At 40.6% G+C, this 25,257-nt stretch overlaps 1 protein-coding gene across 13 annotated transcripts in view; it reads right to left on the bottom strand.

The window, feature by feature from the left end:
* Positions 1 to 25,257, bottom strand: part of VEPH1 (ventricular zone expressed PH domain containing 1) — a 173,046-nt gene that overhangs the window by 100,627 nt on the left and 47,162 nt on the right. For all 13 annotated transcript variants that reach the window (XR_010919613.1, XM_067547631.1, XM_067547823.1 and 10 more), the window contains 3 exons: positions 18,551 to 18,717; positions 15,618 to 15,827; positions 3,409 to 3,629 (listed from right to left, as the gene is read on the bottom strand). Coding sequence is in view for 12 of the 13 variants with exons in the window: in XM_067547631.1 (XP_067403732.1) it covers positions 3,409 to 3,629; positions 15,618 to 15,827; positions 18,551 to 18,717 (598 nt within the window). In the remaining variant the exon portion in view is untranslated. The remainder of the gene's footprint in view (positions 1 to 3,408; positions 3,630 to 15,617; positions 15,828 to 18,550; positions 18,718 to 25,257) is intronic.

Here is a 25,257-nt window from a genome sequence, read left to right as displayed (position 1 = left end):
CTCCAGGACTAACCAGCAGGTTTCACAGGCCCTGATCCAGATTCTCCAAAGCCAGCTGGGTTTGGGGGCTTTGGGGGCTGAACTATAAGTGAAAATAAGGCCAACTGGCTTCGGAGACTGGCTGGCTTTAAAGCGTCTGTGCCATCTTCACTCTACCCTGCCCCTAGAGAATTCCAGCCAGCAGGCCATGAATGGTTTTCCTTTACTGTGTTTTAGGTTTGGGGGACCTAGAGAACAGACTTAGGGTCTGAGAGTGAAATCCTGGCTCGATTGAGGTCATTGGCAAAACCCCCATTGATTTCAATGGAGGCAGGATTTCACCATGAGATGTCAGGAGTGAGATCCCTTAAAATCAGGAGAGGTGGTGAGCATGTTTTGAGGCTTGCAAATAAGGTTGAGGGGACCCAGAGCACAGACGTCAGAACCTGCTGAGGCAGCTCCCCCAGTGTTCTGGAGGATTGAGATCGCCCAGCAATCAGGTCTGCCTGCTAGTGCCTTTTTCAGTGTTATTGTAGCCACATTGGTCCCAGGATTTGAGAGAGAAAAGGTGGGTGAATGTGACCGAGTGCACCCCTGTATTCGCACACTACACACTATTGGTATAATCTTTATACAAAATATGCCTTTGAAGGTATGTAGCACGGTTTGACTCACCACCTTGGCACCTCCTGCTGGCTATCTGGGGAATCAGCTCTCAGCCAGGCAGACGTTCCTCTCTGTGGGGTCTTGCCCTCCGTCCTCTCTCTGCTGGACCCTCCTTCTCATGACTTGGCCCTCCAGCTGAGTCACAATTCGTGTCCCCCCTTCTGGGGGATCCTGCAGTTTGCTCTAGCCACTTCCCACTGTGGCCACCACAGTCCTGCCACAACTCCAATGGTGACCGGGGGGATGGGAGGGGAAGGGACCCAGGCCTGCCCACTACTCTCAGTCCTGGCCCAGGGACCCTGTGTGTGGCAGCCTTTTGCTGTGTCTCCCCCAACTTCTCAGTGGATTTCCCTTGGCCACTTTCCTGCAGCCCAGTATCTTCTCTGCCCTTGCTTCAGGGCGTTCGGCTCTGCTGAGTCCCAGGGCTGTGAGGCAACGGCTAACAGCAGTAGAGACGTATTTATAAAGCAGCTGATCTTATTAGCTAGTCTCCCCAAGAAAGGGTGAGGACGATTGAAGGAAGGGTCATGGACTCCCCTCCATCCCTCTTCAGTGACCAGTGAAGCTAAGATAGCACTGGAAGAGCACAGGTTGCCCCCTTGCAAATGTTGCATCATGGCCTGTGCTCCCTCAGCAGTCAGGGAGGTGCACCTACAAGCTAAGGCTGAAGAGTCACAGTTCAGCCCATGGAGCCCTATCAGCCAAGCAGCCTCATTGCACAGCAGCCTCTCTGACTGATTTCAGCAGATCTCTGGGAATGGAGTTACTTTAGGTAATTGCTATTGCCCAGAGAAAACAAAGCACTTTTTGTGTGACCCACAGAAATAACAGCAGTTGTTTCTAATTTGATTTCTCTATGATGGAAAGGTGAGGGACAATATTGTAGGTTATGTTTTGTGCATTAAATCCTTCCTAGTCAAAGTATCCTACTTTCGTCAAAGTATACAAAGTGGGGAGCACTGCTTTCAGTCTGTGACCAACAACTGAACAGAAGGTGTTTAACTGGTTTGTTGGTTTTTGTTTTAACAGCTGAACATATCAAATCATTTAAAACAGTCCAATTACTGAGCCATTTTAAAAAATAGCTGGATGCATCACGTTATGTAAAATGTTCTCCTAGGTAAAGCAAAAGAACATAAAAACGGTCATACTGGATCAGACCAATAGTTCATCTAGCACAATACCTGTCTTCCAACAGTGGCCAATACCAGGTCCTTGAGAGGGAATGAACAGAACAAGGCAATTATTGAGTGATCCATCCCTGTCATCCACTCCCAGCTTCTGGCAGTCAATGGCTAGGGACAAACTGAACATGGGGTTGCATCCCTGACCATCTTGGCTAATAGCCATTGATGGATCTATCCTCCATGAACTTATCTAATTCTTTTTTGAACCCTATTATACTTTTGGTCTTCACAACATCCCCTGGCAATGAGTTCCACAGGTTGAACTGTGTGCAGAAATGCTTTCTTTTGTTTGTTTTAATTCTGCTGCCTATTAATTTCATTGCATGAACCCTGAGTCTTGTGTTATGTGAAGGAGTATATAACACTTCCTTATTCACTTTCTCCACTCCAGTCATGATTTTATAGACCTCTATCATATCCTGAGATGTTTCCTGAGATACTGAGTATGAGATATTACAACCTGTGGCACTATATTCAGAGGGCAAACTTCAGTAGACATTTCCAAAGAAGTTACACACCAAAAATCCAGCTTCAGGTAACATTAACTTAGTTTCTCAGGAAGAAGAGTCTTCAAAACTTTTGCATTATCAAATTACAGCATCCAATGATTGTAACTCCATTGCCTGCATCCTTCTACCTTAGCCTCTTCTCCCAGACTTGGTTACCACACCCTTTCCACATAGCTCCCAAATTCTGGAGTTCTCTCTTCTTAGCTGCCAAGCACCCTTTTGTTATTCCATTCAGGTCATTTTATACTTAGCCCAGCACCTTGGTATCCAAACACTTTCCAGCAGTGCACTAAGTAAAATGACTAGCTACAAATAAACTACAAATCACACCTAAAACACACTTTCACCCTTCCAACACTGATCTCTTCCTTGAAGCTGTCCATCCCTATTTTTTCATTTGATCTTGTAAGCTGAGTATTGTATTTGTGTGAGTTAGACTGTAAGCTTCTGGGGTAGGGGTATTGTCTATTACATGTTTGTCAAACATTCTGTAAACCTATAAAGCTCCTGAAATGAAATAATCCAGTGGCCTGTTCAGATGTGTTGATACAGTACGTATGCCTTTTTCTTCTGATTGATGATCCTACATGAGGAGTTATCCACAAACTTAGGAGCACAGGGACAAATTCAAGTCTGGTGTAATTCCACTGAACTCAGGACCATATTGTTTATTTTATTTCAAGCAAAGGCTTTTCAAGCTCTCGAATCAAAGTCACTGGGATTATTTTCACTCCACATTAAAAAATGTGAGCAATGTCTCCAGCCTACTGAGCTAATACACATGTTATCTGGAGGAACATATGGTGAAGCCTCCTCTTGAGATATGAAAAGTTAAAATAAATACTTGAAAATCTGTATGTTGAAAGTCAGTTTGGGTATGGCAGCCTACAATGACTGTAGAGGACAGCTTACGTCCTGATTTTATTGAAGTTCCCTGCAGGCATCTGCATGTTAATTCATGACCAATTGAGAACATTTAGTGTAACTGTATGCTCCTGTCACTCATTCCACCATCACAAATGTCTCCACTTATCCAGACATAAGATTAATATAGAAACTGATTTTACCTGCTTCCTAATGTGGTGTCATTTTCCAGTTGTCGGATAAGAAGCTTGGCTATGGCAGTGAAACTGTTACTCATTCGGTAGATATCTCTGCTCTGGTTGCCCAGGATATTTGAGAAGGTGTCGGTGATGTTCTTAATTTCCAGCAGAAGAATATGGTGAAAAGAGTGCTCCATGTTGGCCAGCTGATTTACCAAATAGATCAGACACATCCTGGCTCTCTCCTATCCATTAAGAGGAGATAAATCCAATTTAAAATGAATGCTTTTAATATTTGTTTAAAAGTAAATCCAGTTGTGTCATTGTTACTGAGAAAAGCACAAGGTCAGTGTGCAGTGGTTGTTTCCTGGATTACAGAGAAAAGGATAATTGCATCAACCGGTGAAATTATTTTTATGTACAATTCATTTTATTCTACAGTATCTATGCTGGCCTTACACCAAAACACCTGACCTTCAATGTACAGCTGCAGAGAAAGACTGGAAGGACAAATTCCTGAAGGCAGTGCCTGCAGAGTGGCAGCATGGGCCAGTGGGTAAGGCACTGGCATAGGAATGAGGAGACGTGGGTTCTATTGCTGAGCCTGCCACTGGGCAGCTGTGTGAACTTAGCAAGGTCTGTTTACCTTTCTGTCCTGTGTTTCCCCTCCCATCCATTGTTTGTTACTCTATAACATCTTCAGGGCAGGCATTATTTCTCAGGATGGGCCTGGTTCTCATTTACACATAAAGGACTGATACCTGCTTTAAGCCCCTTTACACTACCAGAGTGATATAAGGAGCTTTAGAGAATCAAGGCCAAAATAGACATTCAAAGAGAAAACTTTCCTTTAAATAATTTTAAGGAAATGCACAATTTAGGTGAAAAAGCCCTTTATGCAGTTAAATGGCTGGTAGTTCATTTGCACAATTGTAGAACATTTAAAACAATTGTACAAGTACAAGCAGCTGCTTAACAGCATAAAGAGCATTTTCACTTTAATTATGCATTTCCTTAAAGTTTTTCTATGTGCATGTGTGTTTTTGTTGTAGAGGATTATTGAAGTGTCTCCCACCTAATTTGCTGGGATCAGAGCTGATCAGGGCTATTGCATTTTGTATACTATAGCAGTGTCATATACTGACCGTGTTTGTGTATCCTCAATGAGTAGTTGTCTGACACTTTATTATATCAATCACTGCTATCATTTTGTACCTGCCCTTGCTGCCACCTCGCCAGTGTGAGTTTTGGCATTCAGGTCAGTGGGAGGAGGATCATGACCCGTATATGTTAATACTGTAGACGCTGCTTCTGATCCTAATGTAATTCCCCAGATAATGAAGATATGATAGTTTTATCTCAAAGATATGCTGGGATCTCCTCCTTGCTCTTGGTAATATCTCCAAGTGTAATAAAAATGACGCATATAAATATTGTTCTTATGAAGATATACTTTAGGATCTCCTATATATATATATGTATCAGATCTGAAAATGTGTGTGGGTTTATCTACCTATTTATATCAGATCCCAAAATATAGCTCCATGAGATGTACCAAGGTTTCTCTGTTTTGTTCGGATTGCTCCAGTGACTGTAATACATTCAAACTCCACATTTATCAGAACATTAGAGGGACTGGTATTGAGAAAAGTCCACAGGAGTCATGAATTGCAGCAGTACTAGCCAGGCCCATGAAACAGACTCAGGGCCAGAGACTTAGTTGGTGTAAATGGGTGTAGCTTTGTTGAAATCACAGTGTACTTAATACACATTTTGTAAGTTTTTATAACATTAGAATAGAATAAAATAGAATAGAATAGAAGACATTTTGCTTTACAGATCTGTAGCAAATAAAAGCAAAAACATTCTAGCGGAATACAAAACTTCTTTCTTTGGTTCCAAAAAGCTAGCAGAAAAATACTCAGTGTATTTCTGTGTAATGACATTCTTATGTTCATTCTTCTTGGGCTATTTAAGAAGGGAAGAAAATAATAATTTCCCGTACAGATGGGACATGGAAATACTGCAGAGACTTCAGTGAAACCATTGCCTAAATATAGCCAGAAAAATATTTATAAAAGAAAAATTAGTGGACTCATTTCAAATGGAGCAGTGTCTCATATACTGCACAGTGACTATGCTAAATGAGGAAAACGCATAGGATGAGTTGTTTCTTTTCTTCAAACATATATTAAAAGGTATTAATAAGTGAATCTATCTGTTGGAAAGCTATGGTCTGACTCAGTGCCTTTTTCCCTTTTCTTCATGTTTCTGAGAGATCTTAAATTTTTGGTATATATTCACTAATTTATTTAGAAGACATTCCTCCCTTCAGGACATAAACAAGGGTTCAGTTAACACACATTTTTTATTTCCTAAACAATGTTTGCAGCAGACATAACTAGAATGGAAGTTTCCATCATTTTTGTGCTACTTTGATCCAGCTGGAATGTCTCCAACAATGCTAAAATGCTGCTGTTTGCAAGAGGGGTAGAACAATAAACTCTAGCTAGTAATATAATATGTAATTATTATACAAAGCAAAATTATAGTGAAAAAATCTCAGCATGAAAGCAGCATTATCTCTGCCACAATTTAGATTAAAAATTCCTCATAAAATGTAGTTAGATGTAAATAACCATTGTTGTTTTAAGCTTATTTCATATATTTATGCGCTTTATCAAAAGCATCTCTTGCATTTTATGGTATTACATTACCTGTTGTGGGAGAAGATTTAAAATAAAGAAATCAAGATGGCAACATTTTAAAAATATTTGCTGTGTGGAATCAAGCAGGATCAGGAGACTAGAAAAGAAATCCAGAGTAACTCCAGATTTACATTAGTCAGCTGAAAACAGTATTAGCTCCAAACTTTCAGCATTTGTAGGAGTCCTAAAAATGTCCAATTGACTATCCCACCCAAACTGGAGGTTCTTTACTTTTGAAAAATTGCCAGTTAAGGGTCTAATTCTGCCTTCAGATTCATAGATGAGACTCACACTGAAGTCAGTGGAATCTGTGTATGTGAATAAGAGGGCAGACTGTAATCTAAGGTGACATATGAGATCTTGCTAGAAAAGCCTAATATCTTTAAGGTTTCTACCTAAATTGTTTGGGTACAGAATACATTTTAGTGCAGCTCAAGAAGTTGCTTAAAGAAGTTAGTAGGCATTACTTTCTGTCTATCTTTACAGTATATTCTAAATAAGGGCCAAATTCTGAAATCCTTAAGCAAGCTGCCTCAAACTCCCCATAAACTGTAAACAAATAGCAAAATGCCAATAATACCTTTGTACTTCCAATTTCTCACCTATTTTCTTCGTGTAGTGTTTCTGCTGTTGATCTTTAATAAAAGTTCTCCTCTAAATGTAACTGGCCTATGCAAATGACATATCTGTAACAAAGCTCCAGCTCAGGTTTTTTTCATTTTAAAAAAGGTGAAAAATCACACAAGAGACATATTTAAACTGATTCTCAGGACACAGTATTTGCATCACCAAGGTGAGCTGGAAGATAAGAAGGGGTCATTACTGCATATATGTGGGTAGTAGTTGTTTTATTGCTTATACATCTGCTGCAAGCCACCATCAGAAGAAATTAGGCTATTTTCTTTGGTGGTTGTTGCAATGCTTATGGCTAAACAGCCATGCTTGCATGAGATTCCTATTTTTTTTATTTTTCCTGGGTGCACTAATTATTCATTTTTTTTAAATACTTCACATCTGTTCAGCTTTTATGATACCAGCTGTGTTTCTGCTTATTTTATTTTTAGTTGATTTTCTGCATTGCCGTAAATAACATCCAAAGGTTATAGATCACTGGAATTTTTGAGGGATTCAAATCAATGATTTTTTTTCTTCAAAAAGTCTACCTACAGCTGAGAGGCAGGCAGCCTCAGAGGCTCTGCAGACACCAAAACAGAGCCACTGCCTCCACCTACTCCATGTGGGGTGGGGGCAGAACCTCTGAAGAGAGCTATCCCAGCTAATCCTCTATTTTAACAAAACTTTTGGGAGAAAACTGAACCACGAGCTGAGGATCACTGTGTTATTAGGAGAGACCAAAAAGCTTTTCCTATGGACAGCACAAAATATCGCCCCAAAGCTTTCAAAACCTGCTTAACCCCCTGAAAGGAACCTCGTATAGAGACCCCAAGCCCACCCCACATGGCAACATATTACACTGTCACTAAAATACCACTCTAGCCCCCTTTTTTTCCTTTTTAAAAATCAGAGCTAAATGTTGCATGCATTAATTATAGCATGTGGAATAATACAACTGGCATGCTGTGACTGACAGACCCCAGAGCTAAAACTTTCAGGAACATTAGTAATTGTATATTTTACCCCCACGCCCATAATTCAGGAAGACTGGAGGGACTTTGCCCAAACTTGGAACAACAGCATGAAATGCACCCTTTGGGCAAAGATGTTGCATAGATGCAGCAAAGAACTCACAGGTCAGGAGGTGATGGGTAAAGGTGGCTTCAAGACACCCTTGCACTCTCTAGAGTCCCGACATAATTTAGACAGCTTTGAGGACCTGTCTAAATTAGAGAAGCCTCCCTAGGTTGTGCTGCATCTATATAGTGCTCTGTGCTGCAGCCTCACCTCCAACATACCCCTCCTGCCCAAACCCCAACCTGGACATGCTGCTTCCAAGCCTTACACACCAGGGGCTACCAGGGGCTCCTTTAAGGACAGCCAGTAGCTATCCTCCTTACTTCCTGCAGCAAGGCATTGTTCCCTGAGCAGAAGCAGGGTGTAGAACCCCTTTAGACCACTCTGGCCCCCTCTTCCCAGCAAAAAGTAGCCAGAGCGGGAGTATGGACTCTAAGTATGGACAATTTCAGGCCAGAAAACTGAAGCTGGATGTTTCAGAAGGTTATAAGTGTGTGTAAACAGGGGGCAGATACTAGCAAATTGTTTGGTAACCTTAACAAAGCACCATCTGGCCTGAACTACATCAACGTCTCCTGAACCCATCGAACGATGTGGTTCAGAGGAGAGTCAGTAAGTAAATCCAGATAAGCAGGGCACACAGCCAGGCACAAAGCACTGGTGTTCCTCACCCAGTTGGACATTTGGATCAGGACAGACAGCTTCTGTTACCTAGGACATTTTTTAGAAAGCAAAACAAAAAGGGGAGAGGAGTTGCTTGACTCATGTTGGCAAGTTCACCTTTGCCATTCTTTTCCTCTGGCTTCTATAAATGTTTTTCAATATCTAATGAAAGGTATTCAGTGTGTCACTGAAGCAGGACTTGGTACAAACAAGTCAAATTTATGTCATCCATTCAAACACTCAGTGTTCATAGCTGCACGGCCAGTCTGTAACTAAATACTCTACTAAGTCAGCATGTTACAGCTAGTTAGAAAACAAGACATATGACACAGGAAATAACATCAGTTACTAAACACTTACACGAGATAAGTTAGGAGGAAATACACCACAGGTATATGGCCAAGGTGAGATGGCAGAGGGTTTGGTAGCTACGCATCTACATAGAATGACTGATGAAATATATAGGAAAAATACTCAGAAATTGTTTCTTTGTAAACTGATTTATTACGGTTTAATATTTCAGTCACTGTTCGAAATCCATCTAGACCGTTACTCCCTTATACTGGATATTGGTATAAATCAACTAAAGTGTCAATGTACTGATCAAATGTTGTCAGTTATAAGAAGGTCATTATGAACCACTGCAGCAAAGAGGCAGCAGAGAAGTGGTTAAAGCAATACACATCTATGGGGATCTGAGTCTTTCTCATATGGCAGGAAGATAGTCTAATGGACTACATACAGAACCTGAATCACACTCCTCAGTTCTAATTCCAGCTCTGCCACTATTAGGTTTAATTAGTTAAAGATTGTAAAGCTTTTGTGTGATTTGAGCGGCTAAGAATTGTTGCTAGAAATGAACAGATGCTGCACGTGTTTGTTCTGTAGCAACTGCTGGGGAAGATACATTTTATTGGGTTCCCTAACCATGCTAAAAGGCAGCAACAAGCTAATTTTGGCTCACTGTCTGCCCTGCTGGCCTGGGTTTTTTACATTAATGGCAGATAAACTTGCTGAGCTGAAACAAAGGTCTGATTTAATTCTGATTAATTTGACCTAGGCCTAGTCTACACTACAGTTAGGTCAATATAAAGCAGCTTAGGTTGACCTAATTATGTCACTGTCTACACTACAGCCTTGTCCCGTCAATGTAGGCACCCTACTACATCGACATAATAACTCCATCTCCACCAGAGGCTTATGTCAGTGTAGTTAGGGCAAGGCAGTGTCTATATAGACTGTGTTACATACATCAGCTGTTAGCTCTGTTGTCAATTTCACAGTGGGATGTGAAATTGGCAAGAAAGCCAGGCAGCCAGAGCCCATCAGAGAGAAGCCTGGGAGGCTGGACCCCACTCCATAGGGATGAGAAGCCCTAGGAGTTTCCCTTTGCTCCTGGCAGGGAACAGGGAGCAAAGGTGGGGAGTCTGTGGGGCAGCCGGGCTCCCAGCAGGGAGCTACCAGAGGAGCTGAGAGACCTACACTGCCTCAACTTAGGTCGGTGGAAATGCTCCTAGTAAGGATGCACACCACCGACCAAAGATAGTAGTGTGGATATGCACCACCACAGCTGGAAGTCGACCACCACAGTTGGAGGTTGACTTAAATTTTTAGTGTAGCCATACCCTTAAATCTCATTTAAAATAGGCCCAAGATCTAGTAGAAATAGTAAACCTGATTTCTTCTTGTGCTCTTTCCACCAACGTGGATAGACAGTTATTGCCTGTTTGCTGTGGCACTATATACTGCAAATCAAGAGCCAAAAGAAACAGAACTTGTCCTATTGCAACAAGTGAAAACAAACAAAAAATTGTTTTTGCTTGTATATTTCATTTAGTCCATTATTAAAAAAAAGTGACATCCTGTTAGGGCACGCAAGACTTTGTAACACGAAATCAGCTTAGCTTGACAAGAGCGAGGCCCTGAAGGCAATTACAAGCTTTGCTAGCAAGCATAGCAAAAGTTTAGGCCCCTCGGGAACCAGACCCAGAGACTGCCCTCTGGAAGGCCCTGAACGAAAAGAGGAACTGACTCGGGGCCTGGAAAGTCCCCGAGACGAAAATAAAGATCTGCTGAATAATCGCTGTTTTAGCATTAAGATTAAGTAGTGTCAGCATTAAGACTAACCTTTTTGAAATAAACAACTAATGTCACCTTATTGCGGAAAGTCCCTAATTAACCACCAATAGACTAATGGAACATAAGGATAAGGCCCAATCCCTGCAGGGATTGAGATATACGTCATCTACCCTTAGTGATAGTAAAAAGTATAAGAAGGCCTGGTAGCCCCCTCCTGACTGAGACTCTCTGTGGAAGCACTAGTGGATGCCTTGGGCAGGACAGTTCCCTGGTCGCCACTCGCTTAATAGAACGAAGAATGGGTCTCCTCGTTCTTGTATTGGTAAGCGCCTTCCTTCCCGCTTAGATAGACCAAGATGTACATGTAAGTCCTCTTGGCCTAGTCTACCTAGACTAATAGGCCCCCAAGTGTATATCGCAGTGGGCATTCTCTTGGTGGGTCTCTGTCTTGCCCTTTTGATTGCTAAGTGCTGTTGTTCCGTTAACAATAATAATAATAGCAATAACTGTGGGCATTTTCCCTTGGTGTGAGACGCATGTGTCTACCTATCGAATGTTACTTTATTTCTTTTACGTGGATTGTAGTCTCATCATCCTCTTCTTAATGTGGGCAATAGTGCTAGAACTCCTGTGGCACTGTTGCAGAGTAGATGAGGACCTTTTGGTGTAAAATGCCCACCCCTACATGTTATATATTACTTTCCGCTTTCGTTCTAAATTGTGTTCTTATTTTACTCTGTGTTGGGATTAACACTGGAATTTTTGTGGCATTATTGCAGAATGCTTCCTACAACCTCTCTGTTTCACTATTTCCTCTAATAAAATAAGCTAAGTTTGAACCATTTTGTCCGTTTGCTCTTTCCCGCCACCGAGATACATTAGGAACATTACACATCCTTAGAGTAGAAATGCTCCAATGGATGGTATATACACCAATTGCTGCCCCCCAACCACAGATGCTAAAAGAGCCATCAACTGATTTTCAAGTATAGCTAGTTATGTTGTGCCCATGTTCTTGACACTTACACAAGGAACAAACAATGACTTGGAGCCTAGACTTTTGGGGCCCCTGCAGTTTGCACTGATTTATCAGCCCTTGCTGCTTAATCTCCACAACAACCAACTGGACTGTAGAGGAAGAATCAAACTTCTGACCCCTGAACTCACCCCCTGAACTAGAATCCAACAGTCACAACCCAATTTCCTCCTTCCTCTGCATCAGACTCTCACTTTAAATAAAAGCAACTACCTAACCTATGTTTATTGGAATTACAATTCCCCATCCATCAAAACAGTTGCATGAAGGAGCATTTTCTCATAAATTTCACCACATTTCTGATGTGTTCTTATCACATCACTTTATCCTCTGCAACACCAGCGATGGGCACAACATAGTTTGATATAACTTGAAACTGTCTGAAGTACAGCAGGACTGGCAATGTACAGTATAAGAGTCTCTGTCGGGTTGAGCCAGCTGAACTGTGCCTTCATCTTGATGGCAGATCATTTATCAAAGCTTTCAGTCTTCCCTTCTAGTTCTGCTTATGGCTCCTTCCTCCTCAAATAGATTTATTACTTGTGTGTGCTGATGTCTGTCAGTGAGCTGTGTGACAATCGGTAGAACATAGACATACAGTGATGCCTCACGATACAAGAGACATAATTTGGGATGAAGGAAGTTGGGTGCTAGGAGAAAGAGCATATACTCTGGAGACTTTTTGTAGGTCAATATCACTATTTAGGACTCCGGATATCATCTGTAGCTAAAGGTAATGATAACAATAATCAAATGTCATGTTTCAAAGCATAAGCTAAGTACCTGTGTGGGGTCAGGAAGTTTGTTTGTTTGTCTGTTTTGGGAGTTGGGGAGTTTCAGTAATTTATTAGATTTTTTTTGACTTTCTCTTACAAATTCACTATTGGTCTCTACTGGTTGTAGGGTAGAGGACAAGATGAACCAAAGGCCTAGAAAGTAGGAGCCTAAATACCTTTGTGGATCTGGGCCAAAGATCTGATCCAGGAAGGCAAATCCTATGGTAAATTCCTAATGTAAGAATCTAGAGAGCACCTTCATGCAGGACATTTATATTCTGTATGGTGCTGACTAGTGGCTGAATAGTCTAACTACATCTTTTATTTAGATAAGGTAGTCACTGAAGAACATGCTGGGAGCAGCAGTCACATTATAAAGCTCTGCGTGTGTGCATGCACATTGGCACTTGGTGCTTGTGCGTGATACAATAACAAAAGTTCTGTTTGTGCAATCTGTTTCCATATGTTCCTTTTTCATGACTCACCTGCATTTATGAGCCCTATATAGTCAATTCCTGAGACAGAACACTCTATAGTAGTTACTTTAGTGTCTTTCCGTACATTTGACCTCAGGGAATCAATTCATTATTGAAATTATTTAAAAATATGAGTTTCTGTTAATATAATTTATGTATCTTACTTTTTAAACCCTGCAATTTATCTGAAGGCAAAATTTATGGGAGAGGCTGTAGGACTGGGCCTAAGCCCAAGATGAATCACTGAAATAAACAATGATCTTTTAGCTGAAGAAAGAAAACTAAATGTTGAGTTACATTTTTAGAAAAATGAATGCTGCTGTCTCAGGAGCAAATATTTTTATGTTGATATTTTAATGGACAGTTTGAAAATAAACGTCAATAAAGTGTTTTAAACCATTTAAGTTGTTCCATGATATTACAAAGTTTTTCTACTTTTGAACTATACAGACAGGATCAGTTCCTGTAGCCCTTACTCAGACAAAGTCCAGTTGACTTTAATGTGAGTTCTGCCTGAGTGAGCACTGTGTTGAAAATGAGAGGACACTGTAGGATTTAGCCTTACTGGAATAAATTAATCAAGTTATTGTAACATAGGAACCACTCTTACATTTCTAAAAACGTTTACATTTACTATACTCCAGGCCTGTTCTGTCACAAATCTAAAAATCTGAATCATTTACCATAAATCATCTGAATTCAGCACATTATTTTTGATTTTACAGGCTACTGATTAGAAACTGAAGGAAAATGTCTAATAACTGTGAGAGACACATAAAGCATATGCACATGAATGAATATAAAACCTCATTAGAATTTATGACATATAATGTTTCTATGTAATGGGCTCAGTGTCCTCAGAACACACAAGGTCTTCTGACTAGTGACTACTTTGCAGGTTTCCGGTGTTAATCTCAGCAAGGATTGTATTTCTTAGTACTTACAGATATCAGTAAAGTAAGAAGAGCCTGTGCAGCATATGGGTGACAGTCACTCCACTATAAATCTAAAGACGGACTATGATGCAGATATTACAAAATGATTGGACATATTGTAGTGCTCTCCTCTACGAAGACCTATATAGTTAGTGATTTAGGGCATTTAAAACACAATACATCAATAACAGAAAACAGACCAAAATGGCTGTGTGTGCGAGTGATGTTACCCTCTACGGGATGAACCACCAAGAAGATACAGGATCTACTACTGTTAATTAGATGCCTTTCATTTAGGAGTGGAAGGACAGGGGTTCTAGCCTCCATCCCCAAAGAGAGTATATATGAAAGAGATTTATGTACTATAGTTGTGCCTGTAGTATATGAATTAGTTAATCATGCAGTAATTTATTCACTATTTGTGAACTGTGGTCTGTATTGAGAATGACATCAAGACTGCATATTAGCAAGTAAACCCCTAAAATGAGTAGTCCTAAAGGCATTATTAACATGGTATGCAAATTCATTATTCAGCCATGCACTTCCCAGTAGTATTGTGAGCCTAAATCCTTTTGCATCGTGCTGCAAAATTACTTATAGGAATGGGGCTGTGTAAAAAAAATTCAACCATGCTCACTCAGACAGGCTGCCAGAGAGAGCTGAAAAGTACTGAATTAGGACACGGCATTAAAAAGTCAACTCTTACCCCCTCAAGCTGTACAGGAGATACTGATACTTTTGTCTGTACTTAGAAAAGGAAATGAGACGACAACTATAGCTAATGGATGACACTGAATGGCAGCCACTATACCTTGTGGTATATCACATGATATTAAGTCCAGTCACAAAGGAACTCCTTTAGATCTGCAAGCACACTGTACAATACAACCCTCCCATCCTAACTTTTGTGGACTTTCCTATTGCACAGTTTTAAAAGAGAGTGTCCAGAGTTTCCTGAATCTGTTCCCACTAATTGACTTTATATGTAATAATCCCACTGGTCCAGTTTCTAATCCCAGTTACACCAGTGTAAATCCAGAATAACACCATAAAGTCCATGTAATCATTCCAGATTTACACTGGTATTCCTGAGATAAGACTCTGGTCCATCACCCTCAGTTTCAACTTAAGAACATGTGCTTAGAATATCCAATCAACTATGGACACAAAGCCAAATATTCAGATGATGTTATCCAAATAAGTTCACATTTCACTGCTTTATTAAACCAATATCGGGGACTGTTTATTTGTTTCTTAAGTTTAGCAACATACAAAGGCTGCAGATTTTTTCACCAAAATGCTCTGCCTTTCATTTAAACACTAGGTATTGCAGTCTGACTTGGCTATGCTACCTAAATGATGATCTTTTTGTGTTGTTATGTATAAGTTTTAAAAAACGACTTAAGAACAAGACAAGTCCAGAAACTGTAAATGGAAGAGGAGACATACTGCATCTGATGCATGGTCCTAATTCTTCTTTAGACTTTTCTCTTTCCCTACCCACTTCCAGTAGCCTTTTGTGGAAGCCTGTCTCCTTCCCCACCAGTTCATGTCTCACTTCTTCAGGATCCAGTATTTTATCTACATTCCTTGGGCTGGCTGGACACAACTGCACCCAGCAATTAAGACAGCCATTAAGACTGCAGCCAGCAACTGACTGATCTCTTTTGCTATTGGCTTGCCTATCCACCCTAACGTTAAATTGTGACATACTGTGTTATACATACTTGGCAGTAGTATAGAGAGTATGTACAAGTTGGGAGGCTTGGTTGCAGGTCCAGAAGGTACTGAATGGAGCCTCTCATCTATTACTTAGGGTCCGGCAAACAAAAAGAGGAAAACATATATTTTTAAAATTTGTTATTTACCTCATCAATGTGCCCAACAGCTCCATAGATCTTTGCAGTTTGTCCAATCAGGTTTGGAAAACTCTCACCAATCTCTTTCAGCATTGGAAGAAAACTGGTCAAGGCTAGTGGTTCATAGCCTGATATTTCTATCAGTATATTTAGGATAATATCATTATTGTTAGGGTCTCTTAAGTGGCTTATTAGAAAAGGAATACACTCTTTTAGCACCTATAAAATAAAAAGGAAAAATGAATCATAAATATATTTGTAATGGAGCTAAGACAAGTACTGCATATTAGAATAATAAAAAGAACAATTAAGTTTAGATTTTGAACTATGCCAATCCATGTTTGTAATATTTATGTTTTTCCACCTGTAACAATCTTCACATAGAGCTCCCACTGAGGTCAATGGGAGTTCAGTTCCACACATGGAACAAGTGTAGACTATTGTCTTAAGTTCTACATGCATAAACGCACCATTTCATAATTGTTTACTGCTTAACTGTTGAAAACCAGAACTTCCTCCCTTTGGCTTGTACCAGACTAATGCTATGTTTTATTGATTAAAACGATTTATGAATGAATCTCTCCAGTGATGTAGTCAATTAAGGATTAGTAGAAATTCTTGCTTTCCTCAAGAGACCAACTAAATTCCCAGGGCTAATGGCTGAAACAAAGACAGGAATAAAGGGAAAGCTCTTCATCTGGTGTGAAATGATGTGGTTCCTTTGACTTCATTGAAGATACAGCAATTTAAAGCAGCTGAGAATCTGGTCCTTAAAATTGTGACCAAGCCAGTAAGCAGTACACTGTATGGTCAGCTACCGACAAGCAGCATCAATACTCCAGTTGTAATGTGTGCATGTTCCTGAGTGACTCTTATGTGTCTATCAATATATATCCAAGTCAGTGTGACTGTTGTTATATATAGGAAGTTTATGTGATCACATGCTACTATTGTAATATATGTACGTGATGAGGAGTAAATGTTGAATGTACCTGTGTCACTATTCCATGGATTCTGGAGCGTTATTGCTCATAATAAGGAGAAACCAATACTCTATCCAAACACAAGGAAGATGTGTTGATGGTATAAATTGTTAGTAATAATAAATACTTAGCACTTATGCAATGTGACATAGCGTCAAAGCACTGTAGAAAGATGCAGTAGTCTAAAGCTGGTCAAGCATACAGACTTGCATGGATCTGGGTTTGGTAATAAGGCCACTATGTCCTATGTCCACTGAAGTTATTGAGAGTCTTTCCACCATCTTCAATGGACACTGGATCCAGTTTTAAAAGCATATTTGTATATTCCTTGGGTTAGGCATCCACTGTTCACAATGGCTCATCCCATTTTTACGGGAAGTGCATGATGCACAAAGCAATGTAGCACAAAGTAATGATAGTATGAACCATGTGAGGAAGGTTTTTGACCCACAAGAAATGCTCAAATGGGGTCCATCTGACTGAAAAGTATCATGTTCTCAAAGGGAGTTACATTTCCTCTGTAACTGTATATTTATGATACCGTTTCCTTGGCTACTGTGGGGGGCAGTAATAAACTACTATGGATTTTTATGAAGATTTATTAAATGTGCACTCTATAAAATAGGCAGCATTGTACCCAGTTCTCATGTTCTGTGCCTTATAAGTGTCATGCTTGTGTAAGTAGGTGTATTATTTTCAAAGCATTTTCTGCTCTAGTTACACTCTTGCTCACTCATATTCTGGCACTAGTTCACTGTAATTTGGCTTTAAACATTAAGCCTTTTTTGTACATCCTTATCTTTAAAAAGGAAATGTAATGATGAGTAACAAATAACTGGCAAAGAAATAACCAAAAGTGGAAGGAAATTTTAAGCAACAATGAGCTGAGTCAGGGCGGATAGTCTCCCATCTTAGATCCTTCATCCCTGTCCAGACAACAGTGCCAGCTTTAAATACCACTATAAATCTTACCTGACAGCCCAAGGCAGCCTGTACAGATTAACTGAGTCCATTAAACTTCCATGGACTTCAATTATAGTAATTAAAGAACATGCGTGAAAATCTGGCTTTTCGCTGAAGGTTTTTTGTGAACACATAGTGCACATAGCCACACACCTTATGTAAATTAGTTACATTACATTGCTTAATTCAGCAGAAATGTCAGCACTCCGGACATTTTCCTACCTGATGATTTGACCATATCTTTAGCAGAGCTGAGCAAATAACGGGCAACAAGTAATTTGACACATTTCATGTCCTCTTCTTCTTGCAGAATACCCATGGGAAGACAGTAATTTCCTTGCATTTTTTCAACCAGCACCTTGTTGAAAATTTACTACATGGATTGATCACAAATATTCAAAATTTGAGCTGTGCTGCTTATTTGTAACTGGTTGAATAAGCTGCATGGTGGAGTTCCTTGCCTGTCTGACTGAGTGCACAAACGCTTTCAGCACACACATTTGTACATATGAGTTTAAAATTCAATTTCCACAAATATTCATCCAGATCACTAAAGTGTGCTTTCCATCAGCATATTTGCTCAAATTTTTTCAGAGAGCAAACACAAAAGAAGATGTGGCTGAAGCAAATTCATTTATCAAATCAAAGAAGTAGTTGCACAAAATGTTTGCAGTATTGTTCAAGCTCTAGTCCTGTCTAGTGCATATATTTTTAATGTGGGGGCCACAAACAGGTCCAGCAGGGTCAGGATCATCTTCTTTTTCTTCATGGATACATGCAGTGAGTCCCAAAACCTTTTTCTGTTGTGACATGGGTTCCAGGTATGGGAAAGGTTGAGAACCACCAACCTGGTACATGCACTACATGGGGATACTTTACTGTACTGAGAACAGCTGCAGCACATGCACTGCCAAGATGTTCTGAACAACATAAACTCTTCAAAGAGTGAATAACCTCACTTCCCTGAGCTGGAAATGTTTGGTATTATACATTTACCTCAGACTGCTTTTTTCTTGCCACAATCTGAAATAGCCTTAGAAGGTGGTGCTGTTCTGCTTGCTCCAGCTGAGACATCAGTGCCACCAGCTCAGTCAGATGGTTGTTAATTGGCTGTGGCTGCTTTTCATACACAGAGGGTAACACGCGCAGCAACATGGAGTTCCCTGTTAACAGAGTGAAAATAGAACAAATGTGTTTCAAAACTTCATCTGCCAGCTGGCCTTTCTCAAACCAATATCCCGATATCTAGATAACGCCATACAGGTGCAGTGTGTTAACAACTTTGATTTTCTGAGAATCATTGGAATATATAAAAACAAAACAAATGACAAATATGTATATTGGCCCAAGAAACCAAAAACCAAATTACTCAAGAAGGAATTTCACTAACTGAAGCAATATGGGGAAAATAGAAAACACTTCCTATTAATTATTATTTTCAGCCTTGAGTACAAGCCCATGTATATGAAGGCTGCCTGATGAGATCTCAGATTTGGGAGATATTTAACTGAGCCCTAAAAGACAGAGTAAAAGTGTGATTTTAAATGACTCTGAAAAGGACAACAGAATGCACAGAAACTATTTTTCTCCTTTTCTGCGATTAAAACAATAAAATGAAACAATCCACCATATGGAAACAGTATTTGGCTATTTAAAGAAGTAAACGAGCATGAAGGCAAATTTGAACATAAATGGTTAGGGTGTCATTTCCAGGGGCCAGAGGAAAGAGATGAGACAGTCAATCAAAAGAGAGAGATGCAAAATACTCTCACACATTTTCTTGTGTTTGAAGATATGCCTGCACAATTTAATTTGAAACCAAGTCTCATATAGAAATGTATAACATAACAAGCTGTACATGCCTGTCTTGGAATGTTTAAGTTCCATTTGCACGACATATGGAAAACATCTGCCTATCACTATGTAGCATGGATCCACTCTCTAAATCCTTTAAAGTACTTAAAGCCTCTGTAGATTTGGTTTCCAATAGGAACTGGCATATTGGCCTCCTGCTTTTTCTCCCATTTTAATTTGTGCTGTGTAGCTCTGGAAGATAAACAGGCCATTCACTGGATAGTAGAAAAGGTTCATATGTGTTAGCTGAAAAGCCAGCAGTTAGTACAGGTTTACCACATCAAGTTCATGAAAGACACGGTAAAAGCATAATCTAAAATTGACTATGAACTAAAACACTAAATTGCAACTTTGACCAGTCTCAGAGTTAATTTTCATCGTGCCAGCTTGTAATAACCCACTGGGAAACATTACACCTACAAGGAATGCCACAGTACAGCACCTCCAGCCATGCCCCCATCTTGCCCCCTACTCTGAAGAGGAGGTAGCATAGAGCTAGTTACATCAGTCATGAATCCTTGGTTTCCCATATAGGTCAGTTTTAAGACAGCAGAACAAAGGAGACCTGGCAGGGTCTAGGATATTACCCTATCATTATTCATCTGTGGTTATTGAAGATTTCTCAACCATGATCACAAATAATTATGTGTTTTATATCCATCATATACACTGGGCAAGTATAAATCCCAGCCTGGTATTTACCCCTCTTCCATTCTCGTGCAGCTGGAGGGCCACCCAACTTGCACTTCCTGCACCAGAGTTTGTTTCATGTGGGTCGTGCTGTAAATATAACATTTGCTAAGCAACTTCGAATCCTTCAGGATGAAAGGCATTAGGGACAGTCACAAGGGAAAGGTATTTGCTAATGAATTATCCCAAAGGAATCAGCAGAGGGAGGAGTCCATTTCCTGTCTGCCTAGTTCAGTTTTGGGTCATATCCTATCCACATTCTTTGTGCAAAACTCCCTCTGATATTACTGCATGAGATTTTAAAAGCACCTAACATATGTAGGATCACAATTCCCATTGTAAGTTAATGGGAGTTGTGCTCCTAAGCCACAAGTGACACACTAATCAAAAATAAGTTTATTCCCTTTAATAAAGTCTCCTGGAAGGAGCTTGCATAATAACAGTTCAAGTGGCCAGTTCAAGTTCAGGACCCCTGGTTTACAAGCTTCTCAAGCAATGTCTCTGAGTCTTGTTAGGCTATTCTTCTGGACAACGCCCCCACATGCAGGGGAAAAAGGGTACACTTTACCATGGCCCGGAGCCCCTGGGGGGCCTGGCCCAGGCTGCAACCCCCATTACCATGAGGAAAAAATTGAGGCTAAATTGTAGATTATAGCCACCTAGCTATCTTGTCTATTGAATGTGAACTTGCAAGAGAAATTGACTTTGGGGGGCTAATTCATGATTTTGCAATGAAAAAGGCCAGAAAAATAAAACTTTAAAGTTAATTGGCCTAATTATAAAATGTTTACAGTCACATTGGTCCATTAGAATAAAAAAATCAAGACATTGACAGGATATAATACCTCTATAATGACCAGAAAGTTATAAACTAGTCAGCAAACTTGTAGGACTCCCAGGCTGAGTGTTATGTTAAACAAAAATAGCAAAGGGGGGAGGTGAGGGGCATTTTTCAGAAATGTAGAATATGTAACAGTAATTTCAGCATTCAAACTTTTCTCATGGCTCACGAGATTGTATGTATGGGATGAGGGATTGTGGTACGTGTGTGGGAGGGGGCCCGTGTTACAAGTTTGTACTGGGCGTGAAAAAATTATGCTTGGGCCCTGCTTCTGGAGCCTGGGAGAGCAATCACCACCCTTTGCAAGCTGGATGACTTCTGCTCCTGTTTAAATAGGTCAGTACTAAGGCAGAGCAGGGAGCCTCCCTGATTATGTGTAGGCTGTCCTGACTGTAAGCTCCGGGCTGACCCTTAGACGGGTATAGTACCCTCCTTCACAAGTAGGTTAAATCGCTTATATTTTCTCCTCTGGAATATTTAGTTCTTACAGAAATATATCCTGCATTCGTTCCACATGCACAATTCCTATTTACTTCAAGGGAGCTTTTCCATGTGCATGGGATGTAGGATTAGACCCCTAAACCCTACTAACTGGTCAAATGTCGCTGATGGGAACTTTAGGGAAGGATGAGCTTCTCATGCTTCTGGACAAAGAAAATTCATCCCAGTTGTGAAAAGGCGGGAGGGGAAGAAATTCAGTGGAGAAAAGACAAAGAACAACAGCCCTGGAACAAAAGGATAGCTATCACAAATGATAGCTTAAAGGTTTTGCTGGCATAGGTATGGTGCTTAGGCATGTGAAAAAAAAATCACACCTTTAATCAGTATAGCTATAGCTTGTTTTGTTCAGGGAACTTATATAAGGTATATCAGCAAGTGAGTGCTTTTGCCACTAAGCTGTGTTTCCATTAGGAGGGTTTGCCAGAATATCTATACCAGCATACCCGGTCTAGCATAGACCAAGGCTGAGATGCCTTGGGTGCCACCTTAAATGTTGATTTACTTGTTGATAAAGTGATATCAGTTCTCTAAATTAATAGTAAGTATGCAGTCTGGGGAAACAAACATTTTAAAATTCAGGTGCATTACAGTTAGTAACATTGTGATACAACAACTCTACCTGCCAAATTTTGCCCTGTATTCTAGACATCTATCTTACTTATTTATGTGGCCCACATCACTGCAGTATCTGAATGCCTCACAATCTTTAATTTATTTAGCTTCACAACACCCCTGTGAGGTAGGAAAGTGTTATCTTCCTTTTACAGATGGGAAAACTGAGAGACAGAGCGGTTAAGTGACTTTCTCAAGGTCACTCAGGAAGTCTATGGCAGAGTAGGGAGTTTGACTAAGACAAATATAAAGCAAGAGAAAAGTTACACTAAAAGTCTCTAGATTATTTCAGATTAAAAGATCTCACCGGCTAGGTGTATGGAATTACTTTCACAAAATAATTGAATATGCTGCAAGTACAAACTAGCAAACAATAGATAGGACAGTTTGTCCTTTTTTATTTATGATTTAAAAAGGTCTCAGAATATAAATTAATCTATTATTTTCTAATATTATCCTGACCTGAAAATGGTGCATTTAGCTCTGAATTTGTGATTCCTTTTGCTTGCTATATGGTATTCCTTTCCATCTCTATGCTCTCTTGCTCTGTGTGTGTGAGTGTGTGTGTGTGTGAGAGAGAGAGAAAATGCACTAGCCTTTTTTATTCTCAGGTTCAGTACAGATCAGCTGAGGAGGCATTTTGGTTTGCTTTCTGTGAATGGAAAAACATGACACTGGACATCATCACCCTTCTCTTCAAATTAGTACTTCCAGTTTAATGTCCTGTAAGATTTTCCAAACAGATTACACATTATGAATTGCACAATCCAGTCAAAAATCATCATGCAATTAGGGATATTTTATAACTATGAGCTGCTGGCTACAGTTAGGCATGGGAGAGGCCCATGAAGCAGCAGGAACCACCAGAGCACATGCCCCATCCCACTGCACTGGCATAACTCTGCTGGCTGTCTTAGAGCCATGACCACAAGAGAGTTCACCTTGTCCATTCCTCACTGGGGAGACAAGTTCTATCAACAGCATTAGTGTAGCTCCTTGTAACATGTTTGCGTTTGGTTTCTGTGCCATGCAGCCCATGCACTTGTCCAGCAGTGAATGGGGCTTGTAAAAAATAAAAACCAGCATACAGCAGTTCGCTATAAGTACAATAGTGATTAAAAAGGAGATCTCGGAAGCTACACTATAGTGTTTTAAAACTAATACTGTCTTAGATTACTATTTTAATGTATATGTATGAACTGAAGCAAATTTGCCATATGTGGGTGCTTTAAATTTGGCACATTAATCCTTATGCAAGCATGCAAATTCAAAAATGTTGGCCTGTCCAATATGTTGTTCACTTGTTTTTTTTTTTATTATTTTGACTCTGTTATTTATTAGTTGTATTATGGTAGCCCCCAAAGAGATCAGGGCCCTGTTGTGTTAGGCACTGCACATACTCATAGTGAGATGGGGAGAGAGACACAGAGCATGATGTGGACACAACAGCAAAATGAGGACAGACATATGCATAGAATTAAGCAGCAGGCTGCAACTTTTATTAAACTTTAATGCAGGGGAGGGGAGCTACCCGCCTATCATCCATATTCTCCTATACCAGGCACTGAACTGGTTCCAGTGTGGGGATTACAGGGCTCCTTACCATACAACCTATAATGCGGAGTAGGCTCTCCTCAGTCTATCCCCAGGACTCAGCTCTCTCTGAATCCTAGCACCCTCTCTCCCAGGAGAGGGAAAGAAGATGCAGCAGGGCGGGGACCTTGGCCCACAAGATCTGACCTTGGTGTGTAAAGGCCACAAGGTCTCACTCTATCATATGAGCCCAAGGCCCATCATCAAATTCTCAGGTCTTTTAACCTCCAGGAACCGTTCATTTTATTCTCTTCACCACACTGGTAGCTGGCCGCAAGTTGTGACAAAAACACACCACCACCCCAATACCTCAGTTAGGTACCACACACTTTTTCTTCCCTTTGGCTTGCAGGTGCTGTGAGGAAGGCAAAAAACTCCCTGGCCCTCCATTAATTGGCCCATGGCAGAAAAAATTCCTTTCTGACCCCCTAAACAGGCAATCGGCTAGACCACAGCATCTGTGAGGCCTAGTTCGGGTGGGTAGCGTGGGCTGCTGGAATAGAGCTAAAAGAGGCTCCACATGGCCTCTGCATTGGGCTAAATCCTGGCAGCTGAGGAATGCTGGCCACTCAGTAGCCCCCTCCCCCAGCTGGCCAGGAGATGCCATAAGTGCTGGAACTATGGGTGTTGGGATTGCTGCTGCACCCCGTGTATTGAAGTGGTTCCCATTATATTACAGTTTGGTTCAACGGCTTTCAGCACCCCCACAATCAAAATTGTTCCAGCACCACTGGTGGATGCCAGAGACTCCCAGGGGAGGAGCTACCCTGTCCTTTGGCGACTGTCCCTTCCTTGCTACTGGGACTGTTCCCCTTTCACTGCTGGCCCCATCACTTTCCCCCATTTGTTGATGCAGGTGGGTGGCATTTTTGGTACTTAAGGAAAGTGCAATCTAATGACAAAGAATACCCAGGGATTTTCTTACTTTTCTATCTACTCTGCTTACCCGCGCAGGGCTGCATATTGCCTTTGTTCCACTTGCAGAACTTCCATTGATATCAATGGACACTGTCATCCAAGACTCATTGCAGAACAGGGCCCACAGGATGCTACACTGCCATATGGTTCTCGCTCTCTTGCTGCTGAATCAAGTTTTAGTAAAGAGCAGCACTTCCCCCAGTGTCTGGCCAAGAACCAACACCTTCATTATACAGCAGGGTCTGCCCAGTGTATTCTCCTCGGCTAAAATAGATCTTTTTTCTTGTGAATCCTGAAGATTACCCTGGGGTTCACAGAACCCTAACCACTAGCTAGATACCAACGGATAGTAATACTTAATATCATACAGTACATAAACAGACACCTCAGTCATTTGTTAACCTTATGCATATTTCACTGGAAACACAACTTATATCCTTCTATTCCATGAAACACAGGTCTCTCGCATAAGAAACTTTCCATTAACTCTCACTATTAGCCCAGAGCTCCTCTTCTGAGGCCTGTGGCAGCTAGAGAGATAGGCCATTAGAAACTAATAAATGTTTGGGCAGGACTGACATTTCATGCAGCTGGGTCTATTAAAGTATCAGTGCTGAATGTGAATTTGCCAGTTTGGGTATATACAGATATTGGTGTTGCTTTGTTGGGAGCTAGGTTGGGAACAACAATTACT

The sequence above is a fragment of the Emydura macquarii genome, unplaced genomic scaffold, assembly GCF_026122565.2.
Source record: "Emydura macquarii macquarii isolate MOO-44397 ecotype Brisbane River unplaced genomic scaffold, CSIRO-AGI_Emac_v2 contig_18, whole genome shotgun sequence".
NCBI classification, from domain to species: domain Eukaryota; kingdom Metazoa; phylum Chordata; order Testudines; family Chelidae; genus Emydura; species Emydura macquarii.
This window is presented reverse-complemented; position numbering and strand designations above follow the sequence as displayed.